This window comes from Mastigoproctus giganteus, chromosome 5 (genome assembly GCF_048544385.1).
Source record: "Mastigoproctus giganteus isolate SK-2022 chromosome 5, ASM4854438v1, whole genome shotgun sequence".
In the NCBI taxonomy this organism is placed as follows: domain Eukaryota; kingdom Metazoa; phylum Arthropoda; class Arachnida; order Uropygi; family Thelyphonidae; genus Mastigoproctus; species Mastigoproctus giganteus.
In genome coordinates, this window is record NC_143579.1 from 157,997,706 (window position 1) to 158,016,071 (window position 18,366).

Below are 18,366 nucleotides of genomic sequence, written 5' to 3' on the forward strand. Positions count from 1 at the left end.
AGCCAGCTCGCTTATGGGATACTTCCATTTGTTGAGATTAAGAACCCGAGGGGGGGCATAGATTCAAAACGAGGAAAGACGGTTGTAGAATAGATGTGCGGAAGTTTGCCTTTAGCCAGCGGGTAGCTGATTGGTGGAACAGACTTCCATCTGTTGTTGTGGAAGTTGATAGCTTAAATAAATTTAAGTCTGAACTAGACAAACATTTGGAGTGACCAAATGGGAAAGTTTTTTTTCCTTTCTGGCTGATACTCTATAAGCTTGCTTTCTTGCAGCATATGCCTCAACTAATGCTAAAGTTGAAAGTATTTTACCTTGTGATGTTGACTTAGCACATCATGATCTAAGTTGCCAATGCAACATAAGAAATAAATCAAATCAAACTTTCTGACTGTGTATTTTAGTTGCTTGGATTTTGGTCTTTTGAAACTTGCAGGAAGTCTCATTCTATTTGTGGTCACTGCAACCTTAAGATGTTCCTTTAATTATTGTCTACATAAGCAGGAAGGAATGCTGTCTGCTGAGTTTTCACTGCAAGCTGAAGGAGATCATTTGGTACATGATAAAAACTGTCCAGAATACATTAAAGAACTGCACTTCATTAAACTTAGTCTGGAATATATTAGAGAACTGTACACATTATCAACATTAAAACCATGATTTCTTTACACCATAAGAGAAATACCAAATGTATTTAATACAAATTAATGAACAGCGTTCGCTTGCTGTGGGTTATGAAATTAAGGATATTTGTTGTTAGGAGAGAATTGATATAATCACTTCAGTTTTCTCCCAAAGAAGGTTCTTGCCAACAGGAAACTTTTCACTTAAAAAAAATATATATCAGGTTATTCATTGTTAGCCAAGATTAGTTAGAAACCATAGCTCTGGAATCACAAACTGCTTAAGTTCGTTGAATTTAGGCAGCTTCTGATTCCAGACCTGTGGTCTGAATAATTGTTTGCTTTGATTGTTGAATTTTGGTCTTACTAAATTCAGCGATCATCATTACTGAAATAAGTTCGCTACCATCATCATGCTATCATCAATCAGATCATCATCATGCATCATAAACCTTACACAATGCTCCAATTCTTTGTATGTTGTTTGAAATTCATACCAGGTGCTTATTTATGGAAGAAGTTCTTTCTCTTCTGGGGAATTTTGTCTATTATATTTTGTATGGACTTCAACAGTAAGTCAAAATGTAGCTCGCAAAAGAAACTAATTAGAGGAAGAAAGTCAGAAGAAATTATATTCTCACAGGATCTCGTTCTGCAAAACACAATGAGTTCCCCTCCAACCTTCTGAATAGCAAATGGTGAATCACATACAGATTCTACAGTGACAAACCTTAGAATGGCCCAATATATTCAACATTAGATAGTGCATGAACTCTGGAGTGTGAGTGATCAGAGATGTATCATTCTACTTTTGCAAAGGGTTATAGTCTCAGGTTATGGTTGAAGAGAAGCTAACAAAATTCTCAATGAAGAATGTGAATCAGGATAAATTTAAGTCTAATATCGCTGATAGTGTAACTCATCTGGATATTTTAAACAAAGATACATCAGTAAAGGACCGTAACTTTTATTCATGCTATGCAATTGCATGCTTCCAGCAGTTTGAAGAAGAGCTTTGCATACACACACTGTTAACTGTGAACCCTAGCTGATAAAATTTTGGGAGACTCTTCAATCAGTGTGCAGAAGGATTCAGTGTAGACAGCATATTGCCTTTAGTTCTGATTACCAGAAGTATGTCAGATCACATTGCTCTGTACTTGTTAAGTAAATCCTCAAATCTAATGTTTTTAATATCATTATTACCAACATGTACAACAAAATCACCTTTAGTACCACTGAAGATGACAGCTCCTCTGTAGTGTCATTAATTTTTGCCCTGACAGATATAACCTGGTTCTGTTCCATTTATCATTTTTACAAATATTTTCCATCTTTGGCAGTAGAGTCAATGACAATAGTTACTTAGTGTGGGACCAGCTCCTTCTCTGGAGGATCTCATGATGTGCTTTGCATGAGTGTAATCCCCAGTGTTGGGCTAGGCAGCTAAGTGCTTGATGATCACACTTTTTAATTCCTTTGAGGGCATCAACCCTGTTCACTGAACAGGGTTGATTCCAGAACACTGAATTGATGAGAGGGCAAGCATAATCTGCTTGCCCTCTCTGCAGTGAAGCACATTCCCCTTGGCCATATCATGTCTCACTACAGGTAAATGGCAAGGAGGCAGAACCATCACCTTTGGGATAAAAGTGTAAGACTGTAGAGTTCAGTAGATCTGATACAAAATTCCGGTACTCTCTGGATGACATTCAATCTTTCACCATTATCAACAGACCCAATCCCTGCCAACAAAACCTTCCCTGTACCATGACAAGGCAAGCAGGGTCCATTGCTTTGTGAGGTTCTCACCACACTCCCTACCCACCATCAGTGCAAAACAGTGTATCGTGATTCATCTGACCACATGACTTTCTTCCATTGTTCCACTGTCCATGGGAGAAATCCCAGGTGCCGTCTGACACGAACATACCTTATACCTGTCCAATCACAATGTTCTGGGTAAGCATTGCGAGGGCCCCAGGCATTGGGGGTGCCCCAAGCCAAGACATTTTCCTATAGTGTTCTAAAATAGATTAATGTTTTCAGTAAACATCATAAAAATCTTGATTAATTTAAGTGAAAATTCAAAAGTACAAAATTTCTTTTAATTGCCACCTAACTTTTATTTAATTTTTATTCTTTTTTTTTTATTGTTATTATTTTTTGGGGGCCCCTAAATATAATTTGCCTAGGGGCCCCAACTATCCTTAATCCGCCACTGCTTATCGGCCATTATTAACTCTTCGAAAATGTAACTGCGTTGGTTGCATTAATTATGATACAATGTTCAAATAAACTGTCCATTACGCACGATGTCTAATACTGTACTGTACTTTTGTCCAGCAAACAGACTAGACTTCAGATAAATGCATATAACACAAATATTACAAGTAATATACTTGATCATTTTTTAAAATGTTGATCTCGGAACTACGTAACAAGTCACTGTACTGAAATTAAATTAGCGTGCGAGAAATTTCACTGAACGTGGGAAAATTTCTCAAGTCGGCCTGGGAAACATTTTAATGCTGTTTTGCTATTCATTTTCAAGCTATCAACTCCATCAAATGAAACAATTTCGTTAAATATGCCATAAATGCAATCTGTAAAAGGGCGTTATAATGATCTGTGACAGCGTTATAGTCAGATATGGGTTATAATATAAGAACAGCGTTATAGCGAATCAGCGCAAAGCGAACCGCGTTATAACGGGGGTCTGCTGTACTTGGTTGCTTATTTTAAATTTTATGCCAATGTTCGAAAAGTGCTCTTCAATCCAACATACCTTACATTCATGCACTGAGGGTGTTATTCCTAAACGTGTTTAAGAATGTTACGACCAAAATTTATTTTATCAACAAATTTCAAATCTTTCACTTCCATTTTGGAAATTGATTATCATAGCAGACTAAACCACTTAAATGATTCTTGATCTTTTGGCAAGTGAGTAAGTACTTTATGCTTGCATATGAAGCAGATGATGTGCAAACTCCTGATGAAAATGATGTTCTTAGAATTCAAATTTCTTCAATTGGCCATGCAGCATTTTCAAATTTGAAACTTTTTTGTGGAAAAGTTTCTAGTACTTCTTTATGTCATTTAAGATAATGAAATAGATGTTTTGTAGCATCTGTCAGTTTCAATGTGAGAACCTACCAGGTGTTATCATGAAAAGAGAAAGAATTGATGTACAGTGGTCCATGGTTGGGGAACTGACAAGTGCACAAGAGTGCTTGGAATATAACAAATTATTCCAGGTCATGCTAAGCATTGGATCAATTCCTAATAGTAGTGCTGTGGTGTGTAAGAGAATATTTAGCCAGGTTAGAAAAAACAAAAACTGTGTTCAGATCTCTTTCCGGTGAGGCTTTGGAAATGTGCCTGACAGCCAAGTATAGTCAGCTGGACCACTATTGTGAATATATCTTTGACTCAACATTTCTGCAATCTGAAGTTTCCAACTGAAATAAATTGATGTCTAATAGAATTGCCAAATAGAAATTCACAGACAGAAAAATGTTAGGTTAAGCTAACATGCAAAAGCAAACTCTACTGGTAAACCATCCTTTGTGTGTATTTTTCCAGTGAAATCTAATTTTTAGTGAAGTGTGAATGTTAAAAACCTCCCACTTTTTTCTGAAAAATATTTGTTTTTTGGGAAGCAACCTTGCCTTTGGCTAAAAACATTGTTTTCCTCTTGCTTACAAATGGTTGGTCTCCCCAAATTCTGAAAGCCAAAAGTTGGCAACCCCGATCATGTGTGACAAGTGACCCTGGCGATATGTCGTAAAATCAAGCATGTACAACCCCCATGGCTTGTATTCTTTGTACTGTGGTGACCTGCAGCCATTAGGTAGTTCTGAGTTGCTTGGGGCAGGAGGTATACCATTAGGTATTTCCCTGCCCCAAGCAAAAGACCAGTACATCATACATTATAGTTTAACACTGCCTTTTGAAAACATTCATTTTTAGTAATATTAAATTTTTATGTATTTCTTTCTTATATGCTTCCTTCTCAATATTTAATAATATTATTACAGCCATGTACCAGAGCTGTCCAATAAAGAATGATCACAAATTTTCATGAGCAACGGTACAGCTTGCTATTTCTAGCTGAACTGCAGAATTTAAGGCCAAACCAAGCTGCATCATATAGCAATTGCACAGTTGAATCCTGTGCATAGTGTAACCTTGGTGGTCAGTTATGTTTTTGCCCATTCAGTTTTGTCTACATAACAATGGATGTGACAAGAGAGGAACAGTGTGCTGTTCTCAGATTTTGTGTCCACTCAAGAAAACACCACCAGAAGCATATTAAATGTTAAAAGAGGCTTATGGTGAATCTATGCTTCCATAAGCACAGCTCGCAGGTTTAGAATATTTAAAGTTGGACATGATTCAATCACAAAATTTGTGGTCCTGGAGCTCCAACCACTGCTGTCACCACAGAAACCATAAACCCTGTTTCTGTAATCATGATAGAAGATTGTCATATAAGAGTACGTGGTAGATGACTTTCATCAACCGGTGAAATACCACCACTTTGCTTATTGGAGGCTTGAAGTGGTGAAACCCATGTTTAGTCTCTAGAGCAAAGTTTCCGGCATCCCCCTCATACTTCTCCTTCAACCCATGCACGGTACTAAGTACCATAGGTTTTGATACCTTTCGTGTTTGGGGGTTTCATAAAAAAAAAAACAAAACTGGCAGAGATGCTGTGAATATCAGTAGGAAGTTCATACAAAATCTGTTGGTAAATGCTGGGTTCCAGGACTACTCACACACAAGTTTGCATGGAGATTTGTCAGGAGTGACAATGGATGATTACAGAAGATAGTGAGGTTCTGCAAAAGATGATATTTATGGCAGAATGAGACATGGTTTCATCATTTTGACCCAGACAGTACGCAACAGATCTCTGTTTGGAAGTCTATATTATCGCCAATGCCAAAAAAAAAAGAAGTTGGTAAACCATCTAAGGAATGGTTTACCAACATTTTGTGCCACATCATACAACTATTATGGGACCTTACTATAAAACTGTACTGCAAACTCACAAACAACCAAAACTGCATGCAAGTGAGTGGATGTTGCATCAATGCGAGACCTCATATTGCTCACATTGTCAATGAGTACATAGCCAGCAATAAAGTCAAATGTGTCGCTCATTTGCCCTACAGCCCTGACCTTCCAATTTTTTTTTTTATTTCCACAGTTAAAGAAAGAGAACAAGGAAAACATTTCCAGTTATCAGAAGAAATCGTAAAGATATTGGAGGCGATTCTCAAATGTATGTCAAAAACATGGTGGAAGCCATGTTTTTGAAGAATGGCAGTAATGGTTGGAGTCTGTGCGTTTCATTAAATGGGAGCTACTTTGAAAAGGATCATAAAATATGTATGATTAATAAAGGTACATGGTGTAAAAAAAACAAAAAAAAAAAAAAAAAAACACAATGATTATTGAATAACCCTCATAACAATACTGCTGGATTTTAGTATTTAACTATTATGAGTAAAAAGTAAATTATAAATACATATTGATACAACAAAAATTAAATCCAATTTCAGAAAATGCATAAATAAGAGTGTTAATAAACTGCTCCTATGACCTCACACAAGAACCCATGTGATCCTGGAATACATGTCACAGATGAAATGAACAGTCCAACAATTGTGTTGAACACACTGTAACAACACAATGGGCAAACAAAGGGATCTCATTATCTTTACACATGGAATGCTGATTGTATGTTGAGGGTAGCTGCTGGTATTTTCTGAAATGGCCAATATAATGGGGTGTGCAACAAGTGGCTAAAATATAAAGAGAATGGAGAATAATATGGATGGAAAATCAGATTCAGAAGCGAGTGCCCCTGAGTCTAATGACCATTCAAGCAAAAGCCAGAAGTATTTATAAAGATATTAAGGATAAGTATGGCGAATCCCAACCCAAGTTCGTGACAAGCAACGGGTGGTTTAATAGGTTCAAGGATCGCGCCGGTTTCCACAGCGTTAAAGTATGTGGTGAAGTTGTCAATGCTGATTCTAGAGCTGCAGAGAAATTTTGTGATGTGTTGGAAAAAATTATTGATGAAGGTGGCTATTCAACACAGCAAATTTTTAACATTAAAGAGACTGTTATGTATTGGAAAAAAATGCTGGATCGAACATACATTGCCAAAGAGGAAAATACAATGCCAGGTTTCAAGGCGTCAAAAGATAGGGCCATGCTCTTGCTTGGGGCTAATGCACCAGGAGATTACACATTAAAACCACTGTTTGTGTACCATTCTGGAAATCCTTGTGCATTTAAGGGCATCAATAAAGCCACCCTAACTGTGCATTTCTGATCGAACCAGAGAGTATGGATAACAATATAGTAAAGACAATGACATTCCTTTCAAGATTTTTCTTCTATTAGATAATGCTCCTGGACATCCTATACATCCAGATGATTTCAATTTGAACGTGAGAATCATATTTTGACCGCCAAACACGACTTCACTCATCCAACCTATGGATCAGGGTGTTATTTCGAATTTAAAAGCATACTATTTACGCACAAAATTTTATGTTACGAGACTTTTGGAAATCTTACAATATTTACCACACCATCTTAAACATTAATAAGACCTGGGCTGAAATTACTAAAAGTTGTTTAAATGGCACAATTAAGAAATCAATATTCAATGAATTCAGCGAGCACAGTTGTGAGTGCTGCACAAGTATGGGGAAAATTCTGACTTACGTAGCATTCAGCGAAACGCAACCATTACGTAAGTCAGGGAGTACCTGTATATATAAAATGCTGGAAATATGCAGTCTATGATTGCATAAAAAATGCAGTGATTAAGAAAATGGAATGATCTTTGAAATTAAGCCAACATAAAAAATCTACAGCATCTTTGCATCATTCAGGACAAGATGACAAGTTTCTATGATGATTATAAGAAACACTTGCACAAAATTACTGCTAATACTCTGGAATTTCAAGCAGCAAAGCCTGGTTTGAAAGTTCCAAGAACAGGGTGAAGCTGCACTAAATTTGTGAAAAAGTTTGTCTATGTTGTTGAAGGGAAGTATTTTTCTCATGAAATTTTTAATGTTCATGAGAAGATTGTTATTGGAGTTTTCAGTGCAAGGACTATGTAGTCCATATTGCACCTATCAACATGGTGAAAAACCTAACAGGAAAGGCAAAAATTCTTTGTGGCTTGAGATTTTGCTTATGATAGGTCCTAGGGACAACGGTTCCTGTAAGTTTGAGAGAGAGAGAGAGAGAGAGAGAGAGAGAGAGAGAGAGAGAGAGAGAGAGAGAGATGAATGCGCACATTCCAGACGTATATGTTTTACTGTGAGTGGTGTGTGGCAGTGCATACACTGTGGATGGTTATTTCCTGTCAAAAGGAATAGATGTTATTTGTGTTTGCCACTGAACTGTCCACTGTCATTATATATAATTCATATATTCATTTTGTAATCAGGGAAGGGTACTAAAAAATTCATTTGGGTTGTGCTGGATGGATGTTTGGCAGCATCATCTGCGATTTCATTTCCTGGTATTCCAGTATGGCCTGGGATCCAACAAACGATAACCTTTGTCAATGCTATTTGAGTCGAATCAGCTCTTTTCTGATAAGCTTTAGTGAGGGATGGGCAGGTGCTTTGCCCATTCTGTGGGAAGAGATACAGAAATGGCAGTGTCAGGGAGTACCACTGCAGCATGTGCTCCACTTTCAGATTTTGATTCACCATTAAAAATTTTAGCAAAGTGTAGATAATGTTGTGTATGAGCAATGTGTAGCTGTTAAATGTTACTGTCTGTTAGAATGTTTTCTCCATCAGCGGAAATAATTGTCACAAGATGGCATTATAGCAGACCAGGGATTTGTTTGCTATACTCATTACATTCTTTAGGCCTATAACACACTCCTCCTCTCATTTTCGTTTTCCCAGTGTTTATGCCACACCAAAGTAACTAAACATTGCACTGGCCACCATTGTGAACTGGGTGCATTATTCTTAACTAAGAGCATAACCCCTCCTGTCCTGTCTTTCTTTCTATACACGTTGTACTCCCCATATTCAAATTCTGCATTACAGTAAACTCCCGCTATTCGTGGGGTTACGTTCCTGAGAAATGCCGCGAATACTGAAAACATGAATACTGAGTTATGGCTCCCATAGTAATAAAGGGGTTCGGTTCCAAAGTATGAAACATATAAGAAAAAGTAGTCTAAAATTTTGCCTATGTATATATTATATGTACCTTCATAATATGACTATGTACATAGACAGTACATAGTGAAATGCAAGCATATGGCATCGAAATGAAAATAAGAAACAATTAAATATTAAATGTAATATTTATTAGAAATTTCAAAAAAAAAACCCCTTCCAAACCAGCACCTTTGCTAGCTAAAAAATTTATCCCGCCAGTGCTATCACCAGTTTTGCTAAAGTGTTGATAAAGGAGTTTTGCCTTTTCACGAATGATGAGTGAACTTAACGGAATTTTATTTTGAGTTCGGTCTTCTATCCACAGATTTAAAGCCTTTTCCATTTTTTCTAATTTAACATCACGAGTTACAGAGCAAATTTTTGAAGCAATTAGCGTGTTTACACGGACACTACGGCGGATTTTTTCTTCCGATTTTTTGATTGATCGTACCGTTGACTCTTTGATTTTATAATGTTTTGCCACTGAGGAGACACTTTCACCATTAGAAATTTTGTCTAATAACTCAATTTTATTCGCTAATGTCATCACCTTCTTTGATATTTTCACATTTCCCTTGTTATTTGTACCCATATTTTTGTACGGGTTAGAAAGAACTTGTCCACAATAAAGTCACTTTCTTCCATTAACACACTCGAAAAAGTCTGTTTTACACTGCAAAATGGTAGATTTATCACTTTTGTAAGCATATCAATTTATAAATTGACAAATTTATTCAATTTATAAGCATATAAATTAAAAGCAAATGATGAAACCTTCCATGACAAGCGCATATCAGATACTGAACAAGGATTAGCGAGAAACATCCACGCTTGCGATTTTGTCACCAATCTCCCCCCACCAACTGAGTGCTGTTTTGACCGGGAAAGATAATTTTAGCCACGCCCATGTTTTTTTATGGCGGAAAATGTTCATGGCGCTTTAAAATTCACATTTTTTTAGGTTTCATTTTATATTAAATCAGCGACCGCGAATACAGATACCGCGAATAGCGGGGGTTTACTGTACTTATGTCTCGCCCGATTGCCTTACTCTCCGTGATGGCCAAACTACTGGAGCGTCTACTCTTGTTTAGACTTTCTGTCTGCTATGAGGAACACCAACTCTCCTCAGAAAAACAATATGGCTTTAAAAAAGGCTGCAGCACTGAAGACGCTGTCAACAATCTAATCACCCAAGCAACGCACTCAGCTTTCAAGTACTCTCTTGCTATATTGGTGGACTTTGCTGGAGCTTTCGACCGCCTGTGGTGGCCCAGCGTTCTTCGGAGACTTCGGCACTCAAATGTTTCTAAAAATCTATATAACAGTTTGAAGTCTTATCTAACCAACAGAAAAGTACGAGTTACTAACAAATATCAGACAGTTACCAGATTCATCCACCGGGGATGTCCGCAGGGCTCTGTGCTTGGCCCGTTCCTCTGGTCTATTGTCTTGGACGAGTTCCTGGGCTTGGACCTTGGGGGGGCTGAGCCCTTGGCCTTTGCGGACGACCTTGTCCTGTTGGTGCGTGCGGACACTAGGTCGTCCTTGGAAATTATTGCAAATGCGGCGCTTGTGAAGCTCCAGAACTGGGCAGCCTTGCACAACCTTACCATCTCGGCAGAAAAAACAAAATCCATTCTCCTAAAGGGCAGACTACAAATTAGAAGACCACCTATGATGAAATTAAACTTCACCCCCATCCGACTGTACACAGAGGTTAAATACTTAGGTATTTACATTGACTCAGGTCTTAATTTCCATAACCACCTGAAATATCTAGCCACCAAAATCCGGAAGTATGCCGCCATGATCAGGAGGGTGAGCAGAGCCGACTGGGGCCTGAAGCACAAAGCTCTGACCCTCATATACAAAGCAGTATATGTCCCGATTGTCTGCTATGGTGCCTCCACCTGGTATAGACAAGCTACACTATCAAAAAACAAACAGAAGCTGGATACAATTCAAAGGTTCATGCTGCTATCAATTAGTAGGGCGTGCCGCACTGTTAGCACCCCTGCCTTGCAAGTTCTAACAGGTTGTCAGCCACTCTACCTAGAAGTAGTCAGGCGAGGCCTATATTACCACCTTAGGAAAGGAACACCAGCTGAAATAGTAAATCTCCAGCTGGATCTTGCAAATGACCCCAAGATAGAGAAGAGGAGAATCATCCAACACCTACAAGCGATATGGCAACAGAGCTGGGAAACCACACAGAAAGGAGACATCACGAGGCGATTCCTCCCAACTATAAACCATACTCACCCAGAGCCCCCTCCATGGTTCTCACCTGGTCTGCACATGACGTTTATCATCACTGGACACGGCCCCTTCCGTCAGAAACTCACAGCTATGGGGATTGAAAGAGACCCGCGGTGCCATTGTGGAGAAGAAGAGTCCTGGGGGCATCTCATGTATGAGTGCCCTGCCTATGACAACAGTAGAATCAAGTTTGCTACCGCAATTCAAAGGAATCCACGAAACCAAGAGTCCTCGCTGCTGCTCGATGAAAACACATACAGGGCACTAACTGTGTATGCGCAGGAAATCTTCGCACTGAGGCTAGCCAAGATTGCTGAAATGAGAACAACATTGGATCATGCTGCCCAAGGCCTGAATCAGACTGGCGTGGGTTAGCTCCTTCTCCGCTAGAGGACACTGCCTTGACAACTTGCAAATCCTTTAAGGGTAGGAACACTGCTGGTACCATTCTGGTGCGGGACTGCTGGCACTCATCGAGTGCGGGATACTGCTGCAAACCCCTTATAGGGTAGGATCAGCCGGCACCGTTCTGGTGCGGGATTGGTGGCACTCTGGAGAACTCCTGAGTGCGGGATACAGAGTCCATTGGCCTCTGGTGATCATGCAGGGGCACCTGTCCCCTGCTACTTTAACTCCCACCCCCAGATCCCTATTTTCACCTCACAAAGAGCGGACTGCTCCTTAACTTCAGTCCGTCCTCCTTTCCCTCTTTCTGTTCCTTCTAACTCGTACTCCTGCTCTGTTTTCCTCCCCCCCCACTTTTTTATTTTTTATTATAATTTTTTTTATTTATTTATTTATTTTTTTTTTTTTTAATTTTTTATTATTATTTTTATTTATTTATTATTTTTTATTTTTATTTTTTATTTATTTATTTATTTATTATTTTATTTTTTATTTTTCATTATTATTATTTATTTATTTATTTTTTATTTATTTATTTTATTTTATTTTTTTTTTCACTTGACCTTGTCAGGAAGCTTAGGCAACCCTGGCAAAGGCCAGCCGGAGTATAATGGGCAGCCTGGCTCACCTCCCAGTGGTGGTGGCGGGCAACGTGGGGTCCCACTAGGGGCTCTGTGGCCAAGCAGCCAGAGACACAACAACAAAACATAACACTACTCTGACAGAAACCAGACATTACACTTTTTCTGGCTTTTACAGAGATTCTGTATTTCTTCACAAAGTACCATGGTGCAGATGTGGGAAACCACAGGTGGCGCCTTTCACAAAACACTATGCCACTATGTACTTATGTCTCAATGACTTATGCTACTACAAATGACCCGCGCATGTAGAACGACATCAACTGCCGCCCTACAGCTACTAACAGGCCGCCTCCCTTTGGACCTCCACGTCGCTTTTATCAGACTTTCTCATGCCATCAAGAAGAATAAGGAAGCTGAATCCTCACTATTCAAACCCGTACCGATACCGACATCAAAAAGGAACATAAACGTGTGTGGCTACAATTCATAAACTTATGGCAAACCTGCTGGAATAACTCCACAACTGGTGCAACTACTAAACTTTTCCTTCCTGAGGTAACCTACATCAACAAGCAACGTTCCACTTGGTTCTTCCCTAACGTCTATGCTTCCTTCCTATTAACTGGCCACGGGTCCTTCAAGAGACGCCTTCTAGAGTTCGGCCTAGTCGAGGATGCCCTCTGTACCTGCGGAGAACCTGAAGACTGGGATCACGTGATGCACTCATGCAACGTATACTTAGATCTAAGAAACCAACTACTCCTAGACCTCCACACTACATCACTTCGGCCAGAAACCAAGTTATTGGAATCTAATGATGCCTTCCGTGCACTGACCAGTTATGCCAACGAGGTCTTTCGTCGTCGCTGGCATCACCTGCAACTCCCGAACACTACTCCTGGATAACCTCCTCTAGACAGCAACTGATACCCAGCACCGGAAACTTCCAGACATGAAACTGCAAATGGCGGACAGCCCTGTCGACGCCGCTCCGTGATTCTTCATTGTGACGATCCTCGACTCTTTAATTTGAACTTTACCTATTCTCTTCTTCCTACCCACAGTCTTTCTTCAGGACTCCCACAACTGCACCTAGCACTCTTCCTGCTCCGTTTCGCCTAGGAGGATGCCTACGCTCTGTCATTCTCGCTATCTTGTCTGTCTTCCACTTTCTTGTCTCTTCTCTGCTCTTTCCTTGGCCCTCCCCACTCTCGCTCCTGCAAGAGTGTGGACGGCCCGTCAGATGTCTTTTACTCCCTGGTCCGGCTCCTCGTGCCAGTGGACGGATGCTGGGAGGCTCCTTCCTGGTGATCGCGCCTCCCAGTAACGAAGAGGCCAGTCAAACAACACACTACTCACACATAACCCACACTGACTGGCTTTGCTATGTTAACAGAGTATTTAACGCGGATTTGTGGGAAACCACGGGAACCGCATAACAAAAAAACACTATGTCCACTGTACTTATGTCTCCCGCCCCATTAGGCCTCTAGAACTTGTCATTTTAGCGTACAACCCCATGGTAATTTCAGGGAACAAACCCCACAGACTATCTCGTAATAGCGATTTTGCAATTATGCCACCGCGATTATCTTTTTTTTTTTTATAGGACCAAGCCGCTGAAATCCCAGAAAATTAGGCGGCGGGACCTGCCAGAGTATAATAAATTTCAAGGTACACCTGGCCAGCCTCCTCGTTGGCATAGTACGGACAACGTCGGGTCCCATCAGGGGCTCGACGTTGTCCGATTTAATATATACATAAATAGGCCAGAAGAACAATGGGCACAACATACTACACAACACATGATCCACACCCTTTTAAATCTCTGGTCTTGACAGAGTACTGTCCCTCGATACAGCGAACACTCGCGGAGATGAGAGAAATTCCTGGTGCCGTTTGACCCTCAACATACTTTGTACTTATGTCTGAGTGACACCATGTTTCCGCCATCCCTACAATGTCTGCATTTTTTGATGAATTAATCAACAGTTCAATTTCATCAACTATTATACTATGCTCCTAGCATTAGCACACATGCACTTGCTCATACTCTTAGTTACCCTAAAACAGCCCACGTATTTACCTGTTCCATGATGATCCACAGCATGGCTTGATATCCCCGACACCTTGATTTCCAGGACGCTGCATGTTCTAATAGAAGCAGTGTAATAATCACTTTGACCTCTGCTTGCAGATCTAGCTAATCTATTAGTCTGTATATCCCTCCAAAACACTGCCTCGATAGCATCAACAAATAACCTTGCAGCAGTTTTTAATTTATGAATCAACTGGACTTGAAGAACTGATTGGATGCAAGAGGCAGATAAAGCACAGCCTGCAGACCAAGGTGGCAGTAAAGTCATTAACAGTTCTCACAAAAAGACTTTTAATGTGAAGAATCTCAATGAAGCCTTCGCTTGCCTCCAGTGAAAATTCTTAAGCATTAAAATAGCCTGTAGATGTTCAAAAATACTCTGTATACAGTGAACAATATTATGGGGTAAAAAAAGTAAAAATTTATACTATAATTACAAATTTTATATTTTTGGCTTTCTGGAAATGGAACTCCTATCATAACATGTAAGTCAGCTGCTCTACTTGTATTCCAAAAAAGTTAACATTCAGTTAACATGTTGTTTGTGTGCACTGTTTATATTTCCCACATTCCAGATCACTGTTTCACAGATAATGCATTTAGATGCATAACATTTCTTCACAAAAATATTTATTAGCAGTGAATTAAAACAGTCGACTATGAGAAATGTGCAAAAAGCAAGGCAGTTAACACTGATTGCTATCACTTTTGCAGAAAATAATGGAAATCTATTGATGCATATATTTAATTCAAGTTCCCATTATTGTACATTCACTGAACTTTCAAATATCCATTTATAATAAAATATGGATGTAAAATACTTTTTTTACATCCATATTTTTTTTGAAATGGTGATACTAGAACTGAATTAAAACAATCATAAATAAAAACTGAGTAACAAAAAATGCAACTAACTTTTATATATCACTTTGGCCAAAAATAATAGAAATCAACTGATGGAAATATTTAATTTAAACGACATATAGTCAGCAAAAGGAGCAGTTACAAGCAACAAAATCCTTTCGAATTCATTTTTTGACACAAAATGTTATAAATTGGAAGGAAATATCTAACAGAAATGAAGATGTCTGTCACCCAAAGCATGAAGATATATGATAGAAAAGACATTGAGAAATAAAATACCAGCAGAAGGAAGTGAAAGTAAGCAGAGGCCCAGTATCTTGCAATAAGCAAGTTTTTAATATTATATACAAGATTTGTTTCAATTATCAGAGTTTCAAATCAGAGCTTACTTGTTGTTTGATTAATTAATGCTATTTGCTGCTGAGCCTATCCTAAGGATATCTGTTGCATACCCAGAGTGAGGTTATTTGCATTCATATCTAAAAAAAAAAAAAAAAGAAAAAAAAAAAAAAAGAAAACATTTGATGTCACTCATTTTCTGGAAAGAACAATTTTTAAAATATTATTTGACATGTTAGGCTGAAATTTATAAATTAAGTGGCATTTTCGAAATTCAAAATTCTTAACTTTTACATTGACTGAGAGTAATATGAAAATTAATTCTCTACAATATATATAATTATCAATAAATCAACATGTTTCATGCAAATCTTTTAGCCTTGTTAAAAGATTTGTGAATGTAATACAGTAGCAGTTCCAAACTTAAAAATTACCCCATATTCTTCCGAAACATTACATTAAGATAAAAAAATCAAGGAGAGGAATGATTCTGCAAGAAAACACTGCATGAAACAGTGAATAGTCTGAACTTTTGACCTAGTACATGCATAATTCCTACTAGAAAATCCCATTTTACGGTATTTTGTTAAGCATTTAATATATACATAATTTAACAATTATAGTAAGAATGCATTCCTGGTCAAAGTATAATTCTCAAATGCACAACAATGCTATTTATTTAAATTAATTTCAAAGCACAAAGCCTAACATATAAAAAAGAAAAAAATTCTATTTTGTACTTGAATTTGCAAATAAGATTTAGATATATAAAGATTAACATGAAAATTCCAATTTGGAGCTTACTTGGTGTTGGACTAATTAATGCCATTTGCTGCTGAGCCTGTCCTAAGGATACCTGCTGCATACCCAAAGTGAGATTATTTACATTCATACCTAAGAAGGATAAAAATTCTTTTTTTTTTACCAGGTATGACTGATTTTTCTGGATAGGATAACTTTCATATATCTCGCTTTAAAACATTACAAACAACTAGTGGCAAATTCAACGAGATAAACAAGGGTAAGGAAAATTCTGTAAGCCAAGGTGATATCATAACAGAAAAATTTTATCAAATTATATTATATACTCAAACATTTGTAAAACTTCTAACAGATCCACTTTTCTCTTGGAATGTGGTTGTCATTCAAAAATAGTTGTTGTTGTTTAAAAGCTACTGGTGCAAGAGCAGCTTAGGCTACAATGCACCTAGCCTAGGTTCGAGCATATCAGCATTTTTCACTTATCTTATTGTGCTTTAAAATAAAGCCAAAATTCTGCTTTATATTCATTTAGCTTCTCTATAAATGGTATACTATTAATTTTATATGTTTTGAAAGTATCCAGTTAACTTAAGGAAGAAGAAAACTTCAATAATATTTGGCCAGTCATCTAATATTGTTTTAAGCATTAAGTTGTTTTCTGCATTCGTTATTGTTTGAAAGGCTCTTCGACATTCTCTATGAAATTTTGGAAGGTGATGTATGAAGTGATGTATAGTTAGCAGAACTTGACAGTTCTGACATTGAGGGGGGGGGTCTTTACCTCTGAGTAGGTAAGAGTGAGTCTTATGTGTATGCCTGATTCACAACCGAGTGAGGGTCACTTCTTCTTGTCTATTCAATCGGAAGCTAGTAGGCCATGGTCAAAGTGTTTCTTTAATTAGACAAAGCTTGTTGTTAGTCTGATCTAGCCAATGTTGTTGCCATTGTTTTGCACTGCTTTGATGGATTAAGGACTTGTAATCTGTATATGGCATTGTGTGAAATGCATAATCAGTACTTTTGCTGCTTTGTCTGCTCTTTTGTTTCCAGTTATTGCTGTGTGGCCTGGGATCCGGCTCAATCTGATATTGCGATTTCTTTGTAATAGCTTTGATACTGAATATTAGACATGTTGTAAGATTGTGCTGTTGCTGGTATTTGCATTCTGCAAAGCAATAACAAAGCTAATCAAGTCCGTGAAAATTATGCTGTTTGCTATCTGTTTATGTTTGATTTGGTTTACGGCAATCAAATGGCTTGTAATTTGGCAGTAAAAATACTGCATTCTTTTGGGAGTTGTTGAATGAGGGTACGATCCTCAAATTTAAGCACAGTTCCTACACAAGTCTCTGATTTAGACCCATCTGTATATATGAAAGTGTGATGTGAATATTGTTCTTTCGTTTTGTGAATACTGCTGGTAGTTTATTTTTGATGCTGGTAGTTTCCCCCAGTTTGAAAATTCATATCATATATGGGTTGAACTATGCACCATGGTGGAATGGTCTGTGCAATTGTAGTAGCTACGGTGTCATAATTAAGCTCTCGGCTTAGTAGTAAATCTTTCAGACAGATGTTGGCAAGTCGATTCATTTGTAGATGGGCTTGGTATATGTTTTCCCAGTTATATGAAAACAGAACCTCTCTATTTGGATGATTGGTGATGGATTTTTATCTTGATGGTATAGTGTAATAGCAAGTTCTGTCGTCTAAGCTGTAGTGAAGGTTCATGAGCCTCTGCATAAAAGCTTTGTATAGGTGAAGTTTGGAAAGCTCCAAGTGCTATATGAAGAGCACGGTGGCGTACGGGGGTCTAACCATCTCAGTGCACTTGGTTTCGCTGAGTAATAAACAGCTGCTCCGTAATCTAGTTTGAAACAAATTATTGCTTGATAAAGTTTGAAAAGTGTACGTTGATCTGCTCCCCACGTTGTTGCTGAAAGAACTTTGAGTATGTTTAATTTCTTGAGGCATGAAAGTCTGAGTTGTGTAATGTGCTCAAGGAATGTTAGTTTCTTATCCAAGAGAAGTCCTAAGAATCTTATACTTGGTACCACTGGAATCATTTGTCTGTCAAGTTTCAGTTCACAGTGTAGGTTTTGTTTCCTACAGAAGTGTATATGTGCTGTTTTTTGTGTGGAAATCCGGAAGCCATTTGTTTGATTTTGTTTATTGTTCCTTGTAGCTGTCGTTCTATACTTTTC

General features: G+C 38.2%; 1 protein-coding gene across 4 annotated transcripts in view; it reads right to left on the minus strand.

The window, feature by feature from the left end:
• Window positions 1-18,366, minus strand: part of LOC150085792 (clathrin interactor 1-like) — a 379,846-nt gene that overhangs the window by 24,201 nt on the left and 337,279 nt on the right. For 3 of the 4 annotated variants that reach the window (XM_090374252.1, XM_090374251.1, XM_090374253.1), the window contains exon 11: window positions 16,205-16,294. In XM_090374252.1, coding sequence (XP_090230378.1) covers window positions 16,205-16,294 — 90 coding nt within the window. Of the gene's footprint in view, window positions 1-15,450; window positions 15,541-16,204; window positions 16,295-18,366 lie in introns of all 4 variants that reach the window. The other variant, XM_090374254.1, reaches the window with a different exon arrangement.